Below are 26,427 nucleotides of genomic sequence, written 5' to 3'. Positions count from 1 at the left end.
TCTTTATGTTTTATTTCAATCAGTAATAATAACAGAAAAGTGGGATATTAGGATCTTCTGTCCAAGTAGATTTTTGGAGCATGACCCAACAAACCATGTTTAGGTCTTTGAAGACCATAACCATGTAATTTAAAAAAAAAAAAAAAACAATTGGGCTTACTTTGTTCGAAGATCCAAACCATATAAAGCATATATGCAAACTGTCCATTTGAATTGAGGGGGGGTGTATTTACTATTTAGGTTTGAGAGAGAGTACCGATCGACGACAACGTGTCAATTTCATGGGGCAGATCTGATCAATAGATCAGATCAAATCAACTAGACACAAATTAGATCCAAATTTGGCTAATGTCTAATGGGTCTATAATTGATTGGCCCACACCGATCCCATCGATTCAGTGGGTCCCACCCAAAGGAATCCTTTTTGGCTTTTTGTATAGATAAAAAATATAGCAACCCCCATAACCATTTTGGTAAAGACACTCAAATATTACTAATAAAATGTGTATCCAGCCACGCATTTAATTTATAAAGACACCCATATCAAAAGTGATAAAATTTCCTTCCACCATGTGTGTGTGCATTTCGTTTCCCTTGAAGTCCCGAGCATCAAGTCCGGTGGTATGTCAAACGTATCAATATTTTAAGAGGGCTGCTGTTGGATCAAATATCAAGGGTGGCAGAACATTCACGGTACTTCACGCTTGCATGATGGTAGCCGAACACACCCTACATTCACTCATGGGCAATGCAAATAACATGGGAATTGTTTAACCAAAGCTGAGGGCATGCATTTGAGAATTATATTATGATTTCATGAGCAATGCAATTAATATTAAATCCAAATTCAGTATAACTAAGGAATATTGAAAACGGTGCTTCATTATTCATTCTTAGAGGTGCCAAAAACACAGTTTAGAAGTGGGAAAAAAGTTTCTCTATTCAGGCTGTGCAATGGGAGCATTGCAGTAAGACATCTGCTACTTTTTCGCAATCTACAACAGAATTACTCAGTGCCAAGTCCTTTTTCTTTTTCCTCTTCACTCCACTTTTTTTGGTTTTCTCTTTTCTCGAATCATCAGCGTCACCAAAATAATAGGCCGAGCTGCTGTTAGCTTTCGTAGTAACACCATCTGGCTGGTCTTGGGGCAAATCCAATCTGGATCTACCATAACCATAGCTTAGTAACTTACCCAAACAAGAATGATTTTGATGGGCACTAATTTGAACTTTGATTGCCATCACGTGATATCTTTTCACAAGAAATTTCTATACTCCTTTCTTTTTGAGAATCACAGTCCTGTGGAAATTCACAGCAGCAAGGTCCCATTCTGACCTGTAAAAATAAAATAAAATAACAAGTTTAACATGAACAGAAATCAACAAGCACAATGGGAAATGACAACAGATGCCAAAATATTCGTCATCGACAATATCATACAGACTACATCATTCACAATAAAATGGAATGTTGACAGTCTGGCATGTTATGTACATGGAGTCCTTGGAGTGACGTCTGTGAACTTCCAAGGGTTCCTTTATCCTTCACCAAATTGAACAGATTTGATGAATTCAGTCTCAACGATTTTCTTTTGCCATCATTTGAATTTGCTGGATGTGAAAACGAACATTTAGCATTCGAAACTTAAGTTAAAGCCAGTATTTCCAAAGCACACAAGTATACAAAGTTACAACTAAAGGTGTGGTTACAAACTTACAATAGCAAAGGATTACAAATTGACAGAACCCAACGCTCCTGAAGCAGGGATGGCAAGCAGAAGTTTTAACAAGATGCGGCAAGTCTTTTGACATGGTTTCAAAATTAGCCTTGCATGCACATATTTAGATGAACATATAACCCATAGATATGGCCTAAAATGGGCTTTAATGGAGGTAAAACAGGCATAGACAAGACCACTGTGTGCCAGTAAATAGACCTCTCCGACTAGTCAGGCCGGGGTTCTGCCTTAATACCACTTACATACATACACACACAATTATATCTTTTGGAAGTAGGAAAGACCTTACTCTTGCAGCAACCATGAAAACTAAGAGATCAAATGTCCATGAAATTATATCATATTATCACAAAATATGTGTCTAAATAAACTTTTAGCATATAAAAGTATCGCAAACAGATATACAGGGTCATAATTGTAATATAAATTACTAAAAATAATGCCAAACAAAACAAGGATACTAGTACTAGATTTTGTTCTTCTTTCCATATGAAATACAAACCTCGGAAATACAAGTTCCGTGTAGTGATTGGTGTATAAAATCATGTGCAGTCACTACACAAGTATGGGGACTTAAAACTTTGAGCACTGCTAGGAAACGGGATACCGTTTTGAAAAAAAAAAACGGGCATCATTTATTGGAGCCATGTCCACTAAATGACAAAGGAAGGGAGTTCAAATCCTAAATCCCCATAAAAGCAATAAATACGTCATAAAAAAGTCAAATCAAGGGTCACATCACGCCCGTTTTTATTTTCAAAACGGAATCCCGTTTTCAAAGTGTTTTCCTAAAACTTTTTATCCCCATCCCCACATTTCAACAGTGACATTGTAGTGAAGCAATGTCAGCATTTTAAAATTCACGCTCAAGGCTTTGTTGAAGCCTGTTCAAGGCTTTTTATCCCCATCCCCACATTTCTTCAGTGACAATGTAGTGAAGCAATAGCAGCATTTTAAAACTCACGCTCAAGGCTTTGTTGAAGCCTAACAGATCGGGCACGATCCAGAAATCTCACTACACTTGCAACAATCATAGCATCATTGGGCTAAGGAAAGTTACAATCATAATCTGAAATAAAGTTCTTCAACAAAATAGGTCAGAAGCAAACCGTGTTGTGAGCAGATAAGCAGCCAATTTACCCAGAAAAGTTGATCATTTCCTTAATCTTATTGCATGCATTAAACATATTTGGAATCAGTAAAAATTCACAGAAGCCAACTCCTATAGAGTAAGCCACTAAAAGGATAAACAAAAACAAACCTTACGAAATGTGAATGAAACCCTCCTTGAACCTCTTTTTATCGCACGGCCCCCAACTATATCAACCTGTGACAGAGACATATTTAACTAATGTATCACTTTCAACAGATGAACATGGAGTAAACAATACTATGCAGCAGTCATGGAGGTCAAGTGAATACCAATATGACACAGTGATCACATATGTTATTACAAGAAACGGAAAAATATGTGCACTCATCAAATAAGAAACCTACTATAAATCCATCACATTTAAAAACACTAGTAATAACAGAAATGCTAGAAGAATATATAGATAAGTATTCTCCATCCCAATTATTAAAGAGAAAGTTCAGTACTAGTGCAATGAATATGCTAAAATTCAAGCAAATATCAATGAAAATAAATTAAAAAGAACAATAAATACTTGACATTTTGGCAGGTCCATAACTGCCGGAACGCTTCCTTGGGGTGAAGTGTTTCCTCTGAAACAAGTTTCCAAAATGGAAACAATACACCCTTTGGAAAATGGGGAAATGTAAATGAAATGTAAGTGAAATGCGTTTTAAATTTTTGGAAGAGCATTTCTAGATTTACAAGAAACACGTTTCATGGATTTTGGGAAACACATTTTCTAGAAATAAAATACTTAAAAACAAAACGAAACCCCCTTTCCATTTGAGATATACAACCAAAGATCCTGATTTTAAACCCTGTCTTAGTGAAACCTCTTGAGATTGAAAACCCCCTCCCCGTTATTGCAAACCCTACAAGTATGTGAGGTAGTGAACACCATCCATCTGCAAGCCAGTCCCCCTGTAAGTCAGCGTGAACTCCATCCATCTGCAATTGGAAACCTACTTGCATACCTGCAAATCACCGTGAATCTAGGTAGATATTCTCTCTCTCCCTCATCTCTTTATTTATTATTATTATTTTTTTGGTTCTCTTTTCTACTCCTCACTCTTCCTTCTTCCTCTTGCGGTGAAGAGAATGGTTGGGGCTTTTCTTTTTACCCGCAGAAGATAGCATTTAGGAGTTGGGACTGAGTTATTTTTTTGTTGATTGAGTGAATGCCTGGTTAAATTCTCGAATTGTCGTGCTTTGGTTATTTGCTCTTTCCAGATGTCTTTTCATGTTGGGTGTAAAGAGATCATAAATTTTTTATTTTCTAATGTGTTTCCAAAGGGATTTCTCAATGTGTTTCACATGCACTTTTTATTGCTCCCATGTTTCTTGTTTTCCCATGATTTTTTCCATGAGTTTCCCATTTTAGTTTCAAGTTTTGCTTCCCGAATTTGTTTCCCCAACTGGCAACCATTGGACGAACCTTATAATGCTCGTGTCCTTGAAGACTGAGCAATAGATTTCATTCTCCCTTTCTCTTTATGCATTGTGAGCTTTCCCTCTAGTATTTTCTTCTTTATTATGATCTTGAATTAAAAGAGAATCACTCGCTCTTACTGTAGTTTCAAGAAGATTAGCATCAACTGTTCAGTAACAATAGAGCAAGTTGTATATCGAGAATCTTGTTCTTTGCCAATCTACGATGTTTGAGTTATAGAGGAACAACAAAACCTTTTCTGTGCAGTATTTTAGGGGTGTCATGTCAGACTACGCCATCGACATGTTCCAAAGTGATGGTTCCTGTTCTATAAATGAACTTTTTCAGCTTCCGTCAGAATTTCAATCCCATGAGGAAGCCTAGAGATGATTGATGGCTCCTCAAAGGAGGTGACTAAAACTGAACTTTAAGGGAAACAACAACGAAACACTCATCAAACAGGACTAGGTGGTGGTGGTGTTCTTAGAGTGAAGTGATATAACAAGAGACAAAACCATTATAAAACCAGTAATAAATGCATTTTATGGGAAACCCTCCATATGATTATATCATCCTAAGTTATAACCTAGAGAACCTTGTGAGATTTCTCGGTCCCAATGTTGGGCAAGTGCGATAAATATAAAATGTATTTTTTTGAACTGGTAATTTAAAATGTATCAAAGTTTGAAGTTAGTCAAAATTCCAATCCCAACATAGTGTTTTTTTTTTTTTTTTTTGAATTGTATGGAAAATTTATTAAAAAATAGAAAGAGACCGAGAAAATCCCATAAGATACAAGGAAAGAGATGGCATGTTAGCCCAGAAAAGAAACAAAAAGCAAGTGAAAAAATAGCTAGGGGGGAAGGTAGTCAAAGAACTCCATCTCCCCCCTATGAACACCCTCTCCATCTCCAATCCCAACATAGTGATCCCCTCGTTTCGATAATTTGAGTTTTCCATTAAAAAAGAAACATAGTGGTCCCCTCATCTAAAGTTATAGCCTATCTAGAGGGTTGACGGTGCGAAGAATTCCATCAAGGTCATCTGCCTCAAGCCTTCAGTGCGCTTCGCATCTGCAAGGCGAGCAAGGCACCCGACCATTTCCAATTGCTGTGAATTGTCCCCGGACCGTTGAATCGCCCATGTCTCCACTAAGCATAATGTTTTGAGAACTTACCTTATGTAGAAATCAGTGCTCTTCAACGTCATCACCCACCTCCTCCATAGCAACCTTATCTGTGGCAAGAGCCGCCTTGTTCTTTGCCTCTGTCAACTGATAGACGATTTCATCCTCATCAGAATGGTTAAGAAGGCAATTCATCGATGCCGGGTTCTCATAATGCAAGTGTTTCTGCACCTCATTTACAACCTCTATCGGGTTATATTCCTCCTAATGTTATACTGAATTCTCGGGTCCGACTACATGACTCTGGGTATGGTTTACTGTAACATCCATAATAAAGTTAGCTTTATCAATGGTTTTTCTGTCATATAGATCATGTGTCAAAATTCATTCTGCATTTATCACTTATGATATTCCAAAATCAATTCATGGTCACCTACTTTTTCTTACCAACATATGTAGAAAGGTTTTGCAATAGTCAATATGAACATATATGATATAATTCCATGACAAACTGTCTAATAGGCAGACAGCCTAGCATTACAAACAATTGGTTTTAAGATAAATTGGTTAAATTTATTGGCATCCTGCGCCAAAAAGAAAAAAGTTGACAAGTCTTAAACAATGAGAACATACCTTATGATGTGTAATGTAGTGATGCCAAGCATATCGTGCCTCCCCAGACAACAAAAGCATTGAACGAGGAGGAAGAAAAATAGCTTTCCTGATGAAATTTGAGCAATGGCCAGAATTCTCTCCTTTCATGCAAGAATTTGTGGCAGATAAAGGAAGCCACACGCCATGTGTGTATTTCCTGAACTCCATAACACAGGATCCGGCTAATGAGAGGCTGAAGATCATTCCACCAAATGCTGAATGAGTATCTATATGTGGGGATAAACCCACCCCAGGAGGGTATTCATTAACCTGTAATTAAACCGTCAAGTCTACTCAGACTCCTGACAAGCTAACAATAGGAAAGCAAACAACACACAATTCTCCCACAAAAGTAGAACCTAAATTGTTCCAAGAAAACTAGCAGGATTGAAGAGATAGTCATGTGATTCTTCAAAAGCTCAGGTTTTTTCATGCCATATTTACTTTAGCAATTTACAAATTCTAAAGCTTCTTGCGAGTTCAGATTTCACTATAGTAAAGAAAGACACACTGTTTGGATTGGATCAAGCATATAGCTATACAAAATGCCACCGTGATTTCAATGTACTACTAGAACTAGGAGTGACCTATAGTAATTTGGATAACACATACTTTAATTCCGAAACCTGTTTCGGTTTTCTTCTCTTGTGTGTTTTTTCCCTTTCCAAGGAAAACCAAACAGCCTCTGTAATCGGAAAATTTTCCAATTCCCAGCCTTCCCTCTCCCTGTCGACCACGTTGGATTTTCCCTTTCCAATTCCTCTCCCAGCATCTCCTTGAATCCAAACGGATGTATTTGAACTATATTAGTCATGAAGGAATTATCTTGGCAGATCGTCAACCAAATAGTGGTATAAATTTTAGTGAAGGGTGGGGTTTGAGAGGATAATAAAATTTATCAAAAGAAAAACACAGATTACACAGGTTGAATTATAATAGGAGCTCCAACTCCCACTCTTAGCAAGCCAGTCTGCTAATTCATTTTGAACATCTATGAAGAAAGGAGAAATCATTCCCATTACATATGTCACTTATCCCATCTATTATCTCCACCAACTTCCAACAGCCGAGGATACACGCTAGCAGTAACATTTGAGAAGTTGTCCTCCACCCAAAGTCTACCACAAAGCTTATATAACCTGCTAAAAAGGGCCCAGACCTTCATTTGGGTCATTTAGACCAACTGAGCTTAGAGAAAGACATCATCATCTACCATGAATATTCTAGAAAACAGTTCACACTCCCGTCGGACCCAGTTTTCCAAAAGGAGGCATCAAAGTTAAGTTTACTGATATTAAGAGGCAGGGGAATACCTAGTGAGTCATTTAGGCATCAAATTGGTTGTTGAGGCTTGAGAGCATTTTGGTGATTGTAGCAACCTCTAAAAGCTAATTAGAAAAGTGTAACTGTAAAGTAATGGTTGAATGCCATTATTGCATCAAGGGTGTGGGACCATCATTTCCTTTTTTTAGGCATTATGAGCCTTAATGTGGCCTTGACTCTCTTGCCTTTGCTATCTTTGTTTTTTTAATTAAACTTAAATTTTACAAATTACAAAAATAATAATATAACCAAGCGGTGTAGACCACAGGGGAGTAGAAACAACATAAAGGAAAGAAGAAAAGTACCTAATTGATGAAACAACCATTAGAAGAGGGAAACTTTCCCATCTTCAAAGCTCATCAAGGATTCATAATGCTAATAAGCTTCATAAATAATAATGTTCAAAAATAGCTGCAAAGACATGACATGACATGACACCCAAAGCTTAATGATACATATACCAAAATTTTAAGTGAATGGAAAAGCTATTGATATGACGGAATTGAAATGCCAGCGCTTAAAAAGATTAATGTTCAACTTCCATTTATTTTGTATCAATACAAGTAGGGCCCAACTCTCATTTATTATTTGTTAAATATTTGTGCTCTTCATGCATAGAAAGTCAAGAATATAGCTAATATCAGAAGATCATACTTTTGTCTAGTTAGAATATCTGATATCCATGTAAAGAATGTAACAAAGAAAAAAGTGTCATAAACATACCGTCAGCTGATCCAAGATATTATTTTCAGCACCATCAACGTTTGAAAACAATGAGATTTTCTTGAGCACGGGAACAGCAAATGATGGAAGTTCACCTAAGAATTGTTTGGTATTAACATTCCTTGTCTGTGTAAAGAATGTGGAGACCGCTTAGTGAACCATGCTAGATAAAACTCAAGAGCATTACAAGCATCAACTAAAATAAGATAAGAAACAGATTTCAACAAACAAAGTCTTCAAAACACATTCTCCATTTCTTTATACGAACAAGGATACTGAGAATAGTTTCTAACAATGAGGAATTGGGAATATACAAAGCACCCATGTCAAAATCCCTCATCTTCTATGGTGTTAACAATGTAATTCTTCAACTACGAAAGCTCTTTGGCAGCACAATTATGCAGGTCACTCCTAGAAATTTACGTAGAAGAGGACGTCAACTTAAATGAAGCTAATGGTAATTATTCTCACCAAAGAACAGACTTCCCATAAAACAAATAGTTGAATAAATTGAAGTTATAGTATTGGGTTCATTCACAACATAGTTTGTGAAAGATAGCTTAATTTGTACATCTTTTGTATCTTTGAATAGATTTATGCCCTTTAACTTATGCGTATCACTTAAGGAATATTATGCAAATTGTGTTTTGATTAATATAAAGAGGACAGGAGACAAGTCATGAAGGTGACTTGAACTCCATCGTTCAATATTTCGTGCATGTTGTTTAGAGTTTCACGTGGCATCTCTTATCCCTTCTTCTTCTTCTCTCATGTGCAACCATTCAAACCCAAATTGACATAGTTGTCAATGCCATTCTATTCGAGAAGGAATTTCTAGAAAGTTCCATCCCTATAAGAAATTGGAATGGAACCTATACTAGCACATATCAACCTGCATTCTGAACCTTTCTATCATTTGAGTTTGACCTGGTCTGTTCTTATCACTTCTATTATTTCTTACCGTGTTCTAGGGGGAAAAATGATTTAAAGGGCCTAATTAGTTAAAAAAAGACCATCACCAATTGAATGGGGGGATTTAAATTGCAAACTCTCTCTTTATAGGGATTCCATCAATGGTGTACACATAGTTAGAAAAACACCACTTTTTCAAAGAAAAACGCATTTTTATGGTTTGCCGTTTAATTCTCCGTTTAAAAATTTCACAGTAAATAAAAACTCTATTTTTTTAGGAAAACATTGTAAACACATTTAAAACATATTTAAAACATATTAAACCCATTTTGACCAACTTTTCAATTTTACCCCCACAATATTTTGTAAATTACAAAATTTTAAACACATTTTTTGTGTTTCTACTTTTTTACTACGTTTTTAACCAATACCGTATTAAACTCAAAATTTTCCCCTCCAATTTTTTTTTGCCTAATCACGTTTTTGCTAACTGTGGGGTACTACATTGAGTTAATTCTAGTTGGAAAAAAACAGATTTAGTAAAATATGTTTTCATGTCTAGCTTTAGCTTGATCTAGTGTTGGTCTTATGTCTTTCTACTTTTAAAATGTCTTAACTTCTTACAGAAAAAATTCACGCCTTTTCCAAAATGAAACACCATATCCTTCTCAAATAAAAAATAAAAAATGAAACACCATAAGTTTCATTACAAAAGAGAAATGGAACACTATCAGAACGAAATTGATAACTATGGTTCACAGACTCTAAAGCAATGGATTTTTTTTTTTTTGCAGGGGTACTGTATCTACGAATGTCATTAGTTGATGTTCCTCCAATATCATGCATAACAGTGTATCTGCATTAGGTTATGATAAATGCTTTTCTTTTATTTCACACAACAGAATTAAGAAATAAATAATCTGGGCTATGGGTTGAGTGGGGCGGCCAAATGTGATTTTTTGGACAGATAAGCAATTCCTTGGCTAGTGGAGATTAGCACATTTCATCAACCAGATTTGGGACATATATATTGGGTGAGACTTTACATTTTGCTCATTCCTAGATGTGCAGTATCTGCTTTCTAAAAGTCGTTACCATAAGGTTTTTTTTTTTTTTTTTTTTTGCGGGGCAATCTCTGCCCCCTCTGCATTCTTCTCTACTCTTCAATAATTATTCCTAAAGTCTTAGAAAAGAGGTGGGAGGGGGTGTCCCAGCTTACCTATCAAAAAAAGGGGGGAGGTGGCGAATTAGGAAGCCGTTTGGTTTACTTGTGGAGTAGAAGAATGAGTTCAGATTTTGAGAGGATGTTTGGGTGGAGAGATTAGTTAGAAGTAGTCCAGTGACAGAGCAAGACTAGATTGTCATCAGAGGAGGGGAAGGAAGATGGTTTAGAACCCCACTATGGACTCTAGGGAAGCATGGATCAGCTTGTAAGCCCCCAACTACGGGATCGAGGGGAGGAGATCCACATCCAAGGATTTTGATGGGAAGTAAAGTGGATGGCTGGGTGGAGAGATAGTTAGAGGCAAAGACATCCAAGATTGGTTGGTCCAGGGACAGAGAGCAAGACTAGTTTGTCTTTAGAGGAGGGGCAGGAAGATGGTTCCACTATGGACTTTATGGAAGCATGGATCGGTTTGTAAGCCCCCAACTACGGGGATCGAGGGGAGGAGATCCACATCCAAGGATTTTGATGGGAAGTAAAGTGGATGTTTGGGTGGAGAGATTAGTAAGAAGCAAAGTCATCGAGGATTGGTTAGTCCAGTGACAAAGCAAGACTATATTTTCATCAGAGGAGGCGGAGGAAGATGGTTTAGAGCCCCACTATGGACTCTATGGAAGCATGAATCGGCATGTAAGCCCCAACTACGGGATTGAGGGGAGGAGATCCACATCCAAGGATTTTGATGGGAAGTAATGGATGTTTGGGTGGAAAGATTAGTTAGAAGCAAAGTCATCTAGGATTGGTTGGTCCAGTGGCAAAGAAAGCAAGACTAGATTGTCTTCAGAGGAGGGGGAGGAAGATGGTTTAGAGCCCCACTATGGACTCTATGAAAGCATGGATTGACATGTAAGCCCCAACTACGGGATCAAGGAGAGGAGATCCACATCCAAGGATTTTGATGGGGGTGTTCTAAATCAATTCTATGACATTGCTCAGTGGGAAGGAAATTGAGAAGAGCAGACACTGAATTGGGTTCTGGCAGAACACTTAGGGTAAGCATATGATATCTCACAAAGGAGATTTCATGCCCACATTTTGTTTTACAGGCTGGTTAGCAGTTGCAAATGAAGAGTATTGAGGAATTGCAAGTGTGAGTACATATAAGCATGATGATCAGTTCGAGAGCTCACATTTAAGGTTCCATGGTAGGATAAGATTGTGATTTTCCTACGGTCATGAATACATGAGCAAGTTTCAATTGTGTGCATGATCAACACGACTTGATAGGTGTTTACCAATAAACAGTCAATGTTTTTTTGCCATTAAAAAAACAGTCAAACAGTCAGTGTTTTGAAAGTACTGCAAGAACTGCTCAATTAAATAACACAGATGAAAGGATTCCGGCGGAAAGTGAACAGAAATGTAATTAAAATCAAACAATGTAAAATGGCAACAAACATTTCGCTCACAAGGCTAGCCCAAATGTATAATGCAATGGTGTAATCTCAAATGGTGGAACTTACTTCATACAAAAACTCGTAACCATAATGCTGGACCCTTCTTTTTGAAAGACTCTTCCAAGACCTATTATCCACTGCTGCAAGGAGTTCCTGAAGAAACCAGACAACTAACGAATGAAAAGACAAACACATAAAGCTTCCAGCTACTCCAATAAAGCACCAAGAGTTGTGTGCGGTTTGAAAGAAGAGAGCAGAAAAGGCTGTCATAAATGTCACGAACATAAGGAATTGACAGGAATATTGTCTCAAAGCTATAAGTTAAATTTCACAAAGTGATAAGCTAAGTTTATCAAACCCGTTCTTCATTAATGGAGATGAAGTCATGCAACAAGTAAAGGCCTGGAATCTCTAATTCTGAAGCTCCCAGAGATACAGAAACTGAGTCATCAACCTGAGAAAAGACATGAGGATTTATTTGTGGATAAAGGACTGGTACTGGTACGGGATAATGAATGGAATCACAAATGAAGTACAAATCTACAGGACTATGTGTATCAAGATCATAATTATAGTTTTAAAAACATTAATATACCATGTGCATCGAGATCATAATTATGGTTTTAAAAACATTAATAAGAACTTGAGAGACTTAATAAACCTCGGATGGTGGGTGCTGAAACACGGAATAGCGTATGTGCAGAATGCGATCTCCAAGAGGGGCACAAGGAAATCCATTGAGAGCTTCGAATGCTGTTTGGGCGGAGGTTAGTTGGGAATAAGAAACAATGACACGAGCGCCGCTTTCATCCGCTGGGTGAACTCCTCTAACTTCCCCAAAGGTTCCGAATACTGATTCAATAATGTCAAAGGAAAGTCCCACAGTCGGCCCACAATTAGCCACATACAGATTAGGGCTTGGCTCAGTGCCATTAGGACGACTGAATCTTGACAGAACCATCATATGTGATGCATTCAAAGCCAAAAAAGAGAAGAAAAAAGGTGGTATGTGACTGAACGTTGCCTCTAATCAAACCCTAAACCTAAAATAAAAATAAAAATGTCAGGGGAATTATGTGATTAATGATGGAAGCAACATAGAAAGAACAGAGAGATGTAGAGAAGAACAATCTCATACAAGATAAAGATGAGTCTTCTCTTCCTACGGGAAAGTAAATTACAGGATGGATCTGTATTATCAGCGTACCTACTAAGAATAGATAGGGTGTTTCAGGATTTATTGGTAGGGTAGACTGAGATTTGCAATTTGTCGAGCGGGGCAGGTCATAAATAAATCCATTTCCTTCCGTCCATTTTATCAGTGACCGCCCGTTCAGAAGACTGCCCTCCGTATTGCGTACGGGTGCGATGGATCGGATTCGGATCCTGCCTCGATCCATTCGGATTTCTTATCGGTCAGATCATTCTCGCAGTGCTTTTCAAGAGTTTTCATCATAAGCGCTCCACAACAACTGCCCCTCAGATCTATAGAGGGACTGAGGGTTAGGATCATCCTAGAAATTATTTTTGGTTGTGGCCCAACAAATGGACGGTTTGGATCATCGAATTAAGTGGGCCGTACCGTACTTGAATGCGATTGCTAGCAGATGGGGAGATGAGAGATGCTTTTGGAAGCTCCAGCAGTTGAAATCCCTGGATTTGGGATTGAAGAACCGTTGAAATCTAGAAATTTTTGGACACTCTCTCAAATCCAAATTGCTCTACCCTTCTTATTCCCTTCTGCAAAGTCTCACTTTCTTTTCTTGTACAGGGTTTTAATGTGTGATGTATTAATGTTGCTTATGCTTATAATCTAGAAACCCTAGTTTTCATAAACCCCAGAAGAAGAAGAAGAAGAAGGAAAAACATAAAATGAGAAAGCCCTAATTGTTGATTAATTTTCTTTTAGGGCATGGCTTCCATCGGAGTCCTTGCCCTTGCGAAGCCTTCCCCACACAGCAGTGTATGTACCGGTGTCGTATACCCGTCCACGGTACGTAGAAATACTGTATACTCCTCTTTGGACTCTTCATCACCTTCTTCTTCCTCTACTGCTAGTACTACTTCAGAACAAGTGCCCGTACAGAAATTTAGTTACAGCAGAGCTTCTCCTTCGGTGAGATGGCCCAACCTTAAACTCAAAGAAATCCACACACCTCAAACCCAACTCCCTTTTCCTCCTTTAATCGACGAGAGAGATACCGACGCCACACCTGTAAATGTAGACACTGTAGATAAAACCCTAGATTCTGTCAAGAATGAGAGAACTCTAGATTCTATGTATTCGGACGAAACCCTAGGGGTTTTGGACAGGCACACCAGCAAGACGAGAGCAAAGAAGATGACCAAGCTGGCCCTCAAGAGGGCCAAGGATTGGAGACAGAGAGTCCAATTCTTAACTGATAGGATACTGAAACTGAAACCTGAAGAATTTGTCGCTGACGTGTTGGACGATCGCAAGGTTCAGATGACGCCCACCGATTTCTGTTTTGTCGTGAAATGGGCCGGACATTCGAACTGGCAGCGAGCTTTGGAGATCTACGAATGGTTGAATTTGTGCCACTGGTACTCGCCAAATGCTCGAATGCTAGCCACTGTCTTGGCTGTGCTCGGCAAGGCCAACCAAGAAAAGCTCGCTGAAGAGATCTTCAACCGCTCGGAGCTTGGTGTTACAAATGTCGTTCAGGTGTACAATGCCATAATGGGAGTATATGCCCGAAGTGGTAAATTCTCTAAGGTACTAGAATTGCTTGGATTGATGCGGTCAAGAGGTTGTGAGCCGGACCTCGTCAGCTTCAATACCTTAATAAATGCCCGGGCCAAGTCGGGTTCTATGCCACCTGGATCGGCACTCGAGCTCCTCCAAGATGTGAGGAGATCAGGGCTTCGGCCTGATATAATCACTTACAATACTCTCATAAGTGCATGCTCTCGTGGGTCGAATTTGGAGGATGCAGTGAAGATTTATAGTGATATGGAAGCTCGCAATTGCCAGCCTGATCTGTGGACTTACAATGCAGTGATTTCTGTTTATGGCCGCTGTGGAATGGCTGGAGAAGCTGAGCGCCTGTTTAAGGAATTAGGCGAGAAGGGTTTTTTCCCTGATGCAGTTACGTATAATTCTCTTCTGTACGCATTTGCGAGGGAGGGTAATGTCGAGAAAGTGGCAAAGGTTTGCAAGGAAATGATAGAAGCGGGATTTATGAAAGATGAAATGACGTACAACACTATGATTCACATGTATGGGAAGCAGGGTCGGCATGATTTGGCGTTCCGGTTATACAAAGATATGAAATCGTCCGGCTGCAACCCTGATGCTGTGACTTATACTGTTCTAATCGATTCGTTAGGTAAAGCTGATCATATAATGGAAGCTGCAACAGTAATGTCGGAGATGCTAGATGCACAGGTGAGACCCACCTTGTGGACTTTTAGTGCTTTGATTTGTGGGTACGCCAAGGCTGGGATGCGCATTGAGGCCGAACATACATTCGATTGTATGCTGAGGTCCGGCATAAAACCTGACCATCTAGCCTATTCAGTAATGCTGGATATCTTGTTGAGATTTAATGAGACAAGAAAATCGATGGTGTTGTATCGGGAAATGGTTCGCTGTGGTTTCAGGCCGGACCAAGGCCTCTACCAGGTCATGCTTCAGGTATTAGCAAAGGCTAACAAAGATGAAGATTTTGAACAAGTGGTTAAGGATATGGAGGAAAATTGTCATATGAATCCACAGACAATTTCCTCTCTGCTTGTCAAAGGGGAATGCTTTGACCGTGCCTCCGAGATGTTGAAATTGGCTGTTGCTCGAGGCTATGAACCTGACCGTGAAAGCTTGTTATCTATCTTTAATTATTATAGTTCATTGAGCAGGCATGTGGAAGTACGTTCTTTGGTTGATTTTCTAAAGGAACATTCTCCGGGATCCTGTGGTTTGATATCTGAAGCTTCAATTGTCATGCTATGTGAGGATCTCCAATTGGAAGCTGCTATGGAGGAATACACCAAAAATAAAAGATTTGGGTTTGATGGAAGTTGTACTGTGTATGAGGCTCTAATTAAGTGCTGTGAAGAGACTGGATCCTTCAACGAAGCTTTGCAGCTATTTTCTGACATGAAATTCTATGCTGTTGAGCCTTCTCTGAGTGTCTACCAAAGTGCAGCTCTCATATACTGTAAATTGGGATTTCCTGAAACTGCTCATCACTGGATCGATCGGGCTGAAAGTAATGGTATTTCATTCAGTGACCAGTCTGTGTATGTCACTTTGATTGAGGCATATGGGAAGTTGAAGCTATTACAGAGGGCAGAAAACGTGGTTGGGAGGCTCAGACTGCATTCTGCAGTCGATAGGAAAGTCTGGAATGCTCTAATAGACGCATATGCTGCAAGTGGTTGCTATGAGCAAGCACGGGCTGTTTTTAACACGATGATGAAAAATGGTCCTTCCCCAACTGTTGATTCTGTTAACGGGCTTATGCAAGCTTTGATTGTTGATGGGAGGCTGGATGAACTTTATGTCGTTGTACAGGAGTTGCAAGACATGGGTTTTAAAATAAGTAAAAGTACTATCCTCTTAATGCTTGATGCTTTTGCTAGAGCTGGAAACATATTTGAGGTAAAGAAGATATACCATGGGATGAAGGAAGCTGGTTATCTGCCAACTATGCATCTTTACAAGAGTATGATTGGGCTGATGTGTCGTGGAAAACGTGTCAGAGATGTTGAATTGATGGTTACTGAGATGGAACAAGCTGGATTCAAGCCTGATCTAACCATTTTCAACTCTCTTCTGAGACTGTATACTGGCATTGAAGATTTTAGGAAGACAATAGATTTATACCAAGGTATTCAAGAGGCAGGATTGAAAGCGGATGAGGACACCTACAATACCCTTATAATAATGTACTGCAAGGACCTGAGGCCTGAAGAAGGATTATCTCTGTTGCACGAAATGCAAAAACAGAGTTTGGAGCCTAAATTGGATACCTACAAAAGCCTAATTGCAGCATGTGGTAAGCAGCAGCTCTCGGAAGAGGCCGAAGATCTTTTTGAAGGTTTGAGGTCAAAAGGAAGGAAATTGGATCGCTCTGTGTATCATATAATGATGAAAATATACAGGGATTCTGGCAGCCATTCAAAAGCCGAAAATGTGCTGGTTCTGATGAAAGAGGATTGTGTTGAGCCTACTGTCGCCACGATGCATATGCTTATGGTCTCTTATGGCACTGCTGGACAGCCTCAGGAGGCAGAAAACGTGCTTAATAATTTGAAAATAGCCGGTCTAAGTCTCACCACAGTAGCATATAGCTCTGTTATTGATGCATATCTGAAGAATGGTGACAACAATTTAGGAATAGCAAAGTTGTTGGAGATGAAGAAAAATGGTGTGGAACCAGATTGTCGAATATGGACATGCTTTATTAGGGCTGCAAGTTTGTGCCATCATACAAGTGAAGCGATGCTCCTTTTAAGTTCTCTACGTGAGGCGGGATTTGATCTTCCATTCAGGTAGACTGAGATATATGGCTGTGCTTCCATGGTCTATTGTTCCTTTTTTTTTATCTACTTTTTTTTATATTATTTGGTCTATCGTTTTTTAAAGCAACTATATGCTCTTTTCATTTTCATCAGTGAACCATTGTAAGCCATTATAGATTAATAACTAGTCATGTTTCTGCAGACTTCTGACAGAAAAAGCCAACTTGCTGGTTCTTGAGGTTGATCTCTTGCTTGAAAATTTATTAGGATCTTTTGAAGACAATTCTGCTTTCAACTTTGTCAATGCTTTGGAGGACCTTCTGTGGGCATTTGAACGCAGGGCCACTGCTTCATGGCTTTTCCAATTGGCAATCAGGAAAAATGTTTATCGTCATGATGTTTTCAGGTGGCTTGCACAAATTTCTTTCCCTTCAATTTTATGTTATCAACATGTGCAATAGCTTTCTCCGTACCTATCTATTGGTTATTTATTTTACTCTTGTCACAGTAGTGTGGGCTGAAAAAGGCCTGATTCTTTAATCTTGCATTATTCTTCGGCAGCCAGCTCCAGCATTTGTCTGATGGTGGTTTTTAAAGTTTGGTTATACGGCTTAGTTTCATCATCCTAGGTGTGGGATGATTCTCCCATTCCTTGGATACACAATGAATGGTATAATGTTCATCTGTATGGGTTTACTTTTTTTTATTTTTTATTGAATGGCTTTGTATGGATACCTTTTGCGAAAGAATCCAAAGGACCATTCAAAAAAAAAGAAGAAGAAGAATCCAAAGGTTTTAGACTGAGTAGGACTAAGACAGAGTATTTGGAGTGCCACTTTAGTAATGTAAGGAGGCGGGGCGAGGATGTAGTAAATATTACTGGACATGAGGTACCTAAGTGGGATATCTTTCGCTATCTTGGTTCAATCCTACATAAGGAAGGAGAGATTGAAGAGGATGTTGACCGCAGAATAAGAGAAGGTTGGTTGGAGTGGAAGCATGCTTCGGGAGTTTTGTGCGACCATAAAATACCTACCAAGTTGAATGGAAAGTTTCATAAGACAGTTGTGAGGCCAGCCATGCTGTACGGCGCTCAGAATATTGGGCCACCAAGAAGCAGCATGTGCATAAGATGAGGGTAGCGGAGATGCGAATGCTTAGATGGATGCTCGGCCACATAAGGTTAGATAGAATTAAAAATGAAAACGTCCGTAAAAAGGTGGGGGTGGCACCAATTGAGGAGAAGATGAGAGAGCACCGCTTAAGATGGTTTGGGCATATCCAACCTAGGCCTTTGGATGCTCCAGTGAGAAGAAGTGACTCGTGCGAAGGTGATGGAGTAAAAAGAGGAGCGGGCAGACCGAAAACAACTTGGGTAGAAACAGTGAAGAAAGACCTAATGGCTAGGAACATAACAGAGAACATGACCTTGGATATGAGAGAATGGAAGAAAATGATCCACGTAGACGAACCCAACTGGTGTCAGGATTAGGCTTGGTCAATTTGAGTCGGGTAGATTCTTTCACCTTCATGAAAATTTTCTGAAGGATTCATTAGCCGACGCCTACTAGTTTGGGACATAGGCTTATTTGAGTTGAGTTGAGTTGAGGCTCTGTATGGGTTTACTTAGACACAATGAATGGTATGATGTTCGTCTGTTTTGGTTTACTGTGCAAAATAGTTGTGGGGGGGGGGGGGGGGGGGGGGGGGCCCGCGCTGCGGAGGTGGATTGGAAGCAATACAGGGATTGAAACTGCAGTTTTTTTTGTTTTTTTTTCCAGAATTGGATCTTCTTTACTTTTTAACTCTGGATGTTGGAAACAAAACATTATCTTATGAAAAATGAATAATACATGGTAGCGTAATTTTCTTTGATTAAAAATCTGAATTCGCAGGTCACCCAAGCATGTAAAAGGTAACTTCTCTTAAACTACCAGATGGATCCTAGGTAACGGGCGATTAAATTTATGTAAAAAAACAGTCTTAGAACATATTTTTCATCATGCTGTGGCACCAAACATCAAGTCAACTTCATTCTGATTTCCCTACATGATGTTTGTCTTCTTCAGGGGATTAGAACAAATCAGACCATGGGTTTCATATATCCTAATCAAATATACCAAATGAAATATTTGATTAGAATCTACAAAAGGGCGGCCCAATGCACGTGACTCCCGCCATTGCGGGGTCTGGGGAGGGCTAGATGTACGCAACCTTACCCCTGATTTGCTGAGAGGCTGTTTCCGTGACTCGAACCCGTGACCACGTCACAATGGAGCAACCTTACCTCATTTGATTAGAATCTGTGCACGCTTAAAATGACTTCTAACATCAAGTCAGTTCACATGATAAAATTTGAGCCTTCTGCCCTCTTGGTGATGATTCAAATGTATAACATTAAGGTCAGAGTTTAATTACTGCTTAGCTATAAGAAAATGAAATTATACGAGCTGCATTTCAACATTCAGAATTGCTGTAAAGAACCAAAAATATCCATACTCCTGTAGTGGTTGCAAGGCAGCAAAAGTAAATTTGCCTTATTTCTATGGGTTATTTCTATGCCAACTCCACCTTCTGGAATTGATATGTAATATCATATAATTCATGTAACCGTGTTGGTTTCTATACCTACGGGTTTGGGGACATCTTGTCCCCGCCTGTATTTTTATTTTATCAATAAAGTCATCTTTTTCAAAAAATAATTTGCCTTATTTCTCATGCGCTTCAACTTTCAGTTTCACAGAGGATCTATAAAGGGCAAGAAAATTTCTCTAAGAGAAAGGAGGCAATCTCTTCCTTTGGCCAGATGATGATTATCCGTAGATACTTCTGAAGGTTGACTTGGAGAAAGCATTTGCTAGGGTGTATTAGTATTCCCCACTGTTATATAGATTCTTCTAAATGGGTGAAGAATCCCGGACACGTCTCGGATTTCAATACTTGAAGATTCTCTAAGACACTTCTAGATCTCTTTTATCTGTTTTTTCTGAATACTACTACCACAACTTTATTATTACAATACGTTTTGAGTTTTTCCCATCCTAATATTAAGTTTCTTAAATAGAAGTAAAATATTATATCTACGTAACCTATTAAAATATTCAATATATTACTTGTTATATAACCACATTATTATGTAAAAAAAATTGAGAATTGATTAAAATATTTTTGCGAATCCAAGAATCGTTCTTTTTGAGGTTTCCCGAATCTGACACTATCAACCTGTGTTGGATTCCGGCACTCGTATCCGTACTGATGCAACATAAGTATTACTTTTTTATTACGGAAAAAGGCACCCCTATGATTTTGCATAACCAAGACATTTATTCCTTTTGGTAAACAGAAAGACAAGCTAGCTCAATTTTTCAAAAGCTCTCATTGTCTTGGGCATGCCAAGTGTCTATTACATGACCTACTCCTACTCCCACAGACTTGGTCTTGATGAGTTTGCCCATTCACTAGACGTCTAATTTCTGCTTTCAGACTGCAATCAACTGCAGGCCCAATTCCCAGTTTACAAATGTGTGGATGAGTTTGTTTTTTTCCTTTTCTGTGGAGGATTTGTTTACATTGTTAGATGCTGATATAGCCGTGTCTGACACAATCAGTTGGCTTTCTATCTTTTACTGCAAGTTAATTTTGCTTATGTGCAGTAACAGAAACAAAAGCATGATAGCTGGGCTTAATATGGATGGAGAGACAATAAATGCCTTTGCTAATATTTTGGGATGGAAAGTTTATAGATTCCCACTTAAATATGGCCTACAGTAACCAAATTTCACTCTTTATGAAGTTGATGGCTTCTTTGGCGGTGGAAGCCATTGCATGAAACCTGTGATAGAATGTAGATGGATGGATACATATAAAGTAAAAGTGTTGCTGAAATTTTGGAATGCAGACTTGGTTTGTCCCTCGTATGAGCCTTTAAATTCCTTCTAATTGCATCAGAAAGAGACTAGTTGAGAAGCATCTTTCTAGAGCTATTGGAGGCTTCTCATACTGAGTTGAGATTATGCAGTGTCCTGTTTACTTCTTGTCAATGCCTAATCTGCAGGCTGAAGTTGTGTAAATAATCTGGAAAGATTTTATTAGTTTTGCAGCCAAAGCCAAAGATGGGGTCTGCTCGATCAAGCAGAAGGCATGTAAAAGCAATGTAACTACAGAGTTAGGAATTAGAAAAGTAAAATTGCTTATATGGCCTTAGCATTTAAATGATTGTGGAGATTTTGGATCGCATGACATTGGTTGGGGTTCTTAGTAGATTAACCGTACAAGGAGAATCTTGAACACGCTAAAACTTTTACCATCGAAGAGTCATATCTCAAAATGGGACTTCGGAATTAAAAGAATGACTTGGCAGCAGCCAATATGGGCAGTGAGTGACATGCTCTAAGTTTTTAGGTGTACCATTTGGTGTGGACTGACCCCAATCATTTTCTCAAATTACACTCTTGAAAAATTCAAAGGGAAGGTTGTGTGGTCTCTCCTGCCAAGCTCTATTTTTCTGATGATTTTACAATCCAATTTCTTCACCTACATAGTTTTTTTCATAATATGGAGAATTGACAAAGATCATTCTGTTATGGTAATTTCCATGCTCAGTCGTATAATGGTCCAATTTGGGCTTTTTATATTTCTTTGTCTTGTATATGCTAACACTTGATTATGATCTTATTGATGATGAAGGGTAGCAGACAAAGACTGGGGAGCTGATGTTAGGAAGCTATCTGCTGGTGCAGCTCTTGTTGCTCTCACGTTGTGGCTTGATTACATGCAGGCAATTTTTCTTTTTCTGACTATATCTCGGCATTTTAACTCTTTACAAATTTGATCTGCTGTGAAATGAATAAGTTACAGTAGCCTTTCCTTGAATTTTCTCAATGGGCATTCTTTTCAAAAAAAAAAAAAAAAAACAGGAATTTGCCCATCCTATTGAACACTTCTTTTCTTTTTCATTTTTTTTAAGATGTTGAAGACATTTAATAAAAAGAGAGGGGAATAATTACACGGGGGCAGAGATCGCCCCACAAAAAGAAAGTCCTTATGGGCTCTGTTCCTAGCAAGTGAATTTGCAACATTATTGTGTGATCTAGGAATGATTCCTTCCCAATACATAAAGTCCTATATTTGGTTTATGAAATGCGCTAATCTCTATGGATCCGGGGCATTGCTTATTTTCCCTAGAAATCATATTTGAAGAGTCCCTCTCAACTCTTATGCCAACCCGAAGTTGGTTGCCAAAAGTCGAGGCTGATGAGAAGAACACAAACTTCTTCATTTTAGTATGCCCTTCCAGTCAGCCCATTTAAAGATAGCAGACTCCCCGATGGAGTTGCATGAAACTTCACCCACGCCGGCCTGACCTGGATTCCCAAAAGAACACCCATCTAAGTTTAACTTCAAGTTGTTAGAAGTAGGGGGTTTCCATCCAATCGGGGTCCGTGATGAATTTATGGGTATTTATGTAATAATGGCATATTGGTATGAAAAACAATTGATGTGTGAAGTAGCTGCTCGACGAGAAGAAGCTGCTCATCGTGCCGCAGCCCGACGTGCACGAGAAGCCGAAATTGAAGCAGAAAACAGGTATCACGAGCGTTACATGCATGAGAAGGAATTTCCTACCACTACTGCGGAGCCGCATGATGATCCAGCTTGCATTGTGGATGCGACCATTATAGTTGTTGAGCCTATGATTATGTCAGATACTGAGTCCATTATGGCAGATATTGAGTCAGAGATCTCTAATATAGAGCTAGAGAGTCCAGTGATTGCTGAGGCCGACATCGACGAGCATGACGATTCAGAGATTTCCCCAACACCGATTGCCGAGCATCTAGAGAGAGATCTTGAGCCAGATACGCCCTGGCAGATGATTTTATTGATGCTCCCAGTGAGCCTGATGAGATACCAACGGGTGTTGATCTTTTAGAAGATGGTCATAGCTTGATACTATCTACTGTTATCATGCCGATCCAGGAGGAGTACGTTCCATTTTCCTAGCTTATTTGATTGTCAAGAGAGGTTCACGTCTTTATGATTCTGCATTACTATGCTCGTGTTCCATATCACTTTCCCAGTCATCACGAGCGTTGTACAGTATTCTAGAGTTCGAAGGATTGCGACTCATGCTGCTTGAGTGGGTCGTCTACGTATTTGATCCAGGTGTACTTCTTTTCAAGCAGGGGAGAATGATGCAGATAGTAGGCCAATAAGTGGCATATTTGCCCATTAGGATTTATTCCCATGTTATTTAGAATTAGGAAGTTTATTCTTTTAGGAATTCTTATTTTAGTAGGTTTCTATCTTTTAGGTTGTTAATTGCCTATTTATAGGCCTCTTTACAGCTTTATTGTTAACTTGATGATTATTGAATAAAGATTGATTGGCTTCTCCACTCTACAGATTTCTTCTCCTCCCTCTAATTTCCTCTCTTCTTCTCCCTAAATTCCTCTATTCTTCCCTTCTATTCTCCCCTAATTTCTTCTTCTATTCTCTTCTTTCCCTACTCTTCTTCTATTCTTCTCCTTCTATTCCCTTCTTCTTCTCCTTTTCTCCCCTTTCTTCTATTTCTCTTCCCGGTCCTACATCACGCCTCATTTTAAAAGTCTTTTAGAAAGAAACACCACTTCTCTTGCTCATGCTTCTTTTAACATATCCAACTTATTTTAAAATTCATAAGAATCTTCCTTCATATTTGTAAAAAATCGCAAACAGAACTAAGTAATACTCAAGAAACAACACTCTGTCGTAAGATTTTACATTTGGGTGGCTTGGTCATAAAGAAAGACGCCCAAACGCCTACTTGTTAGGACATCCTTGGTTTTCAGTTGAATGAGGCAATTATGATTGTCTTTTAAGGAACATACTATTTATCAATATTGAAAATATTTCAGTTGTACTTGTATAATTTGGTCATTTTTGCTCCTTCCAATTAGAATTGGGTTATGCAAAGTGGGGAAAATGAGTAATGGGTTAATCTTTCCCTTGCCAAATATCCTGGATACTTCTACACATTTTCTTTTGACTCTTACAGTATGGTCATTTTTGCTCCTTCCAAATAGAATAGGGTTATGCAAAGTGGGTAAAATGAGTAATGGGTTAATCTTTTGCTTGCCAAATGTCCTGGATACTCTTACACATTTTCTTTCGACTCTTACAATATGGTCATTTTTGCTCCTTCCAAATAGAATCGGGTTATGCAAAGTGGGGAAAATGAGGAATGGGGTAATCTTTCCCTTGCCAAATGTCCTGGATACTCTCTCTCTCTCTCTCTCTCTCTCTCTCTCTCTCTCTCTCTCTCTCTCTCTTCATTTTGATTTCTAGGGTTCAATCTAGAGTTATCATTTTTTCCTTACATATTGAACTCTGTTATCCTTCTATATTTAACTCTCATGACAATATTATTCTATGTTGTGGCAGGATGCATCTTTACAGGGGTTGCCTGAATCACCAAAGTCGGTTGTTCTGATAACAGGGACTGCCGAGTACAACATGGTTTCCCTGAACAACACACTAAAGGCATACCTTTGGGAGATGGGGTCACCATTTCTTCCTTGTAAAACTCGCAGCGGGCTTCTTATAGCGAAAGCTCACTCTCTGAGGATGTGGTTGAAAGACTCTCCATTCTGCATGGACCTTGAGTTGAAAGATGCCTTGTCGCTACCCGAGTCAAATTCTATGAGGCTCAATGAAGGATATTTCATGAGAGCTGGTCTGGTTCCCGTCTTTAAGGATATACACGAGCGACTGGGACAAGTAAGGCCAAAGAAGTTTGCGAGACTGGCTTTACTGTCAGATGAGAGAAGAGGTGAGGTTATCAGAGCTGATATTGAAGGGAGGAAGGAGAAACTAGAAAAGATGAAGAAAAGAGGTGGGGTTCTGAGACCAAGGAAGTCTCTCAAGTTGAGGAGAAAGAAATTTATGAGGGCAACACTAAATAGAGACAGCACTAGACTATAAAAACAGTCACTGGGATAAACCGCTAGGGAAAAAGTCACAAGGAATTTGCTAAGAAGTTAGGTGGCTTGCTATTTCATTCTTTGCCTTGAGCCGCCACCAGTGACCATTCCATTGGTTTATGCCACTATCCTGGGTTTCCTGGATTCACATTTCGATTTTAAATATATGGCTGCATCTAAATAGACTGATCCACCAATCAACAGAAAAATGACATACTATCAATTGCTGTTTGCCTATAACCAAGCATTGTGGGTGGGGGGGATGTATCTTCCTTGACATCATGCCCAACATCCTCAGCTGTGAGGACAATGCATACTGTAAGTGAACCCCTTTTAATTGATTAAATTGATCACTTTTTCAGTGCTATCTATTCACCTCTCTTACTCTGCTGTTGAATGACACACTGAAGGTAGTATTGCTTAATTGACTGCTAATTTTGATTTTAATTCTGTTTTACGTCTCTAGTGGTCAGAAAGTATATTGAGAGATGAATGTTGAACCTGTCAGCCCACAAGATAGTATGAAGTGATCTTTCCGAGGGAACCACCAACAAAATTCTGTAAATGGTTTTGGAGTTAAATATGATTATTTGCGAATAAGCCCACAAGATTGTATGAAGTGATCTTTCCGAGGGAACCACCAACAAAATTCTGTAAATGGTTTTGGAGTTAAATATGATTATTTGCGAATAATTGTTATCATAGTTTTAGAAATGATATAGTTATTGAAAGTTCTATAGTTGTTATCACAGTTTTATATGAGGACTTCCAAAGAGGATTCATGTTGTGTTCTTTAACCATTTTCGGCAGTACTTCTGCGCCTTTTTTTTCCATGCAGAGAATGACAAAAATGAAGAATGGCATTTGGCAAGGTCGACTAGTTCCATCCATTTCTCCAAATCTCAAATTCTGAATGGCTAAAACCATTGAACCCTCCGGCTCCTAAGAGGAGTTGCTCCAGGCAATTCTATGCCCACCCATATTGCCTGATTTGAAATTTGGAGAATGAGAAGTCCATTGAAGAACGCAACCATGGAGTTGCCAATAAGATTACTAATGTGCTCTTATTTGCAGCTAGTACGAATTTGCTGGCATCTGAGGTGGCCCTAAGCTGTTGATGGGATACTAGATAGATTGAACCTCGTTCAGGAGACTCATCCAATGCGGGTGTGGTTCATTATCAGTTTCTCACTATGAACTTATAACTCTGCAAATAAGTGATTAATATTTCTTTTGAGATAGGTTTCCTGAAATGGTTGTTTCGTTTTAGAAAACAAATATATATAAAATTTCCCCTTTTTTTGTTTTAGAAAAATACT

General features: G+C 38.9%; 2 protein-coding genes across 7 annotated transcripts; one reads left to right on the top strand and one right to left on the bottom strand.

Moving 5' to 3' along the window:
* Window positions 1-833: 833 nt before the first annotated feature.
* LOC143876980 (RNA-binding (RRM/RBD/RNP motifs) family protein) lies at window positions 834-13,889 on the bottom strand. 3 transcript variants are annotated; one of them, XR_013250506.1, is made up of 9 exons: window positions 12,802-13,889; window positions 12,325-12,706; window positions 12,022-12,117; window positions 11,730-11,816; window positions 8,130-8,255; window positions 6,063-6,353; window positions 3,001-3,066; window positions 1,496-1,611; window positions 834-1,336 (listed from the first exon to the last, which is right to left on the bottom strand). XR_013250506.1 is itself a non-coding variant. In XM_077378666.1 (8 exons), exons 2-8 carry the CDS (start codon window positions 12,625-12,627, stop codon window positions 1,220-1,222), a joined length of 1,086 nt encoding a protein of 361 aa, XP_077234781.1. In that variant the 5' UTR covers window positions 12,628-12,706; window positions 12,802-13,880; the 3' UTR covers window positions 834-1,219. The 3 variants fall into 3 exon arrangements, 2 of the variants coding, with proteins under 2 accessions (XP_077234781.1, XP_077234782.1); XM_077378666.1 differs by lacking the exon at window positions 1,496-1,611 and having other exon boundaries at window positions 12,802-13,880; XM_077378667.1 differs by lacking the exon at window positions 1,496-1,611 and having other exon boundaries at window positions 12,871-13,880.
* Window positions 12,906-26,427, top strand: EMB1270 (Pentatricopeptide repeat (PPR) superfamily protein). 4 transcript variants are annotated; one of them, XR_013250505.1, is made up of 5 exons: window positions 12,928-17,177; window positions 17,350-17,553; window positions 21,834-21,924; window positions 24,570-25,426; window positions 25,947-26,422. XR_013250505.1 is itself a non-coding variant. In XM_077378664.1 (4 exons), the coding sequence occupies exons 1-4, from the start codon at window positions 13,576-13,578 to the stop codon at window positions 26,019-26,021; spliced, it is 3,972 nt and encodes a 1,323-aa protein (XP_077234779.1). In that variant the 5' UTR covers window positions 12,906-13,575; the 3' UTR covers window positions 26,022-26,427. The 4 variants fall into 4 exon arrangements, 2 of the variants coding, with proteins under 2 accessions (XP_077234779.1, XP_077234778.1); XR_013250504.1 differs by lacking the exon at window positions 25,947-26,422 and adding an exon at window positions 25,575-25,843; XM_077378664.1 differs by lacking the exon at window positions 24,570-25,426 and having other exon boundaries at window positions 12,906-17,177; window positions 25,947-26,427.

The sequence above is a fragment of the Tasmannia lanceolata genome, unplaced genomic scaffold, assembly GCF_043159265.1.
Source record: "Tasmannia lanceolata isolate RefF3 unplaced genomic scaffold, GAP_Taslan_0.1 ptg000005l, whole genome shotgun sequence".
In the NCBI taxonomy this organism is placed as follows: Eukaryota; Viridiplantae; Streptophyta; class Magnoliopsida; order Canellales; family Winteraceae; genus Tasmannia; species Tasmannia lanceolata.
This window is presented reverse-complemented; position numbering and strand designations above follow the sequence as displayed.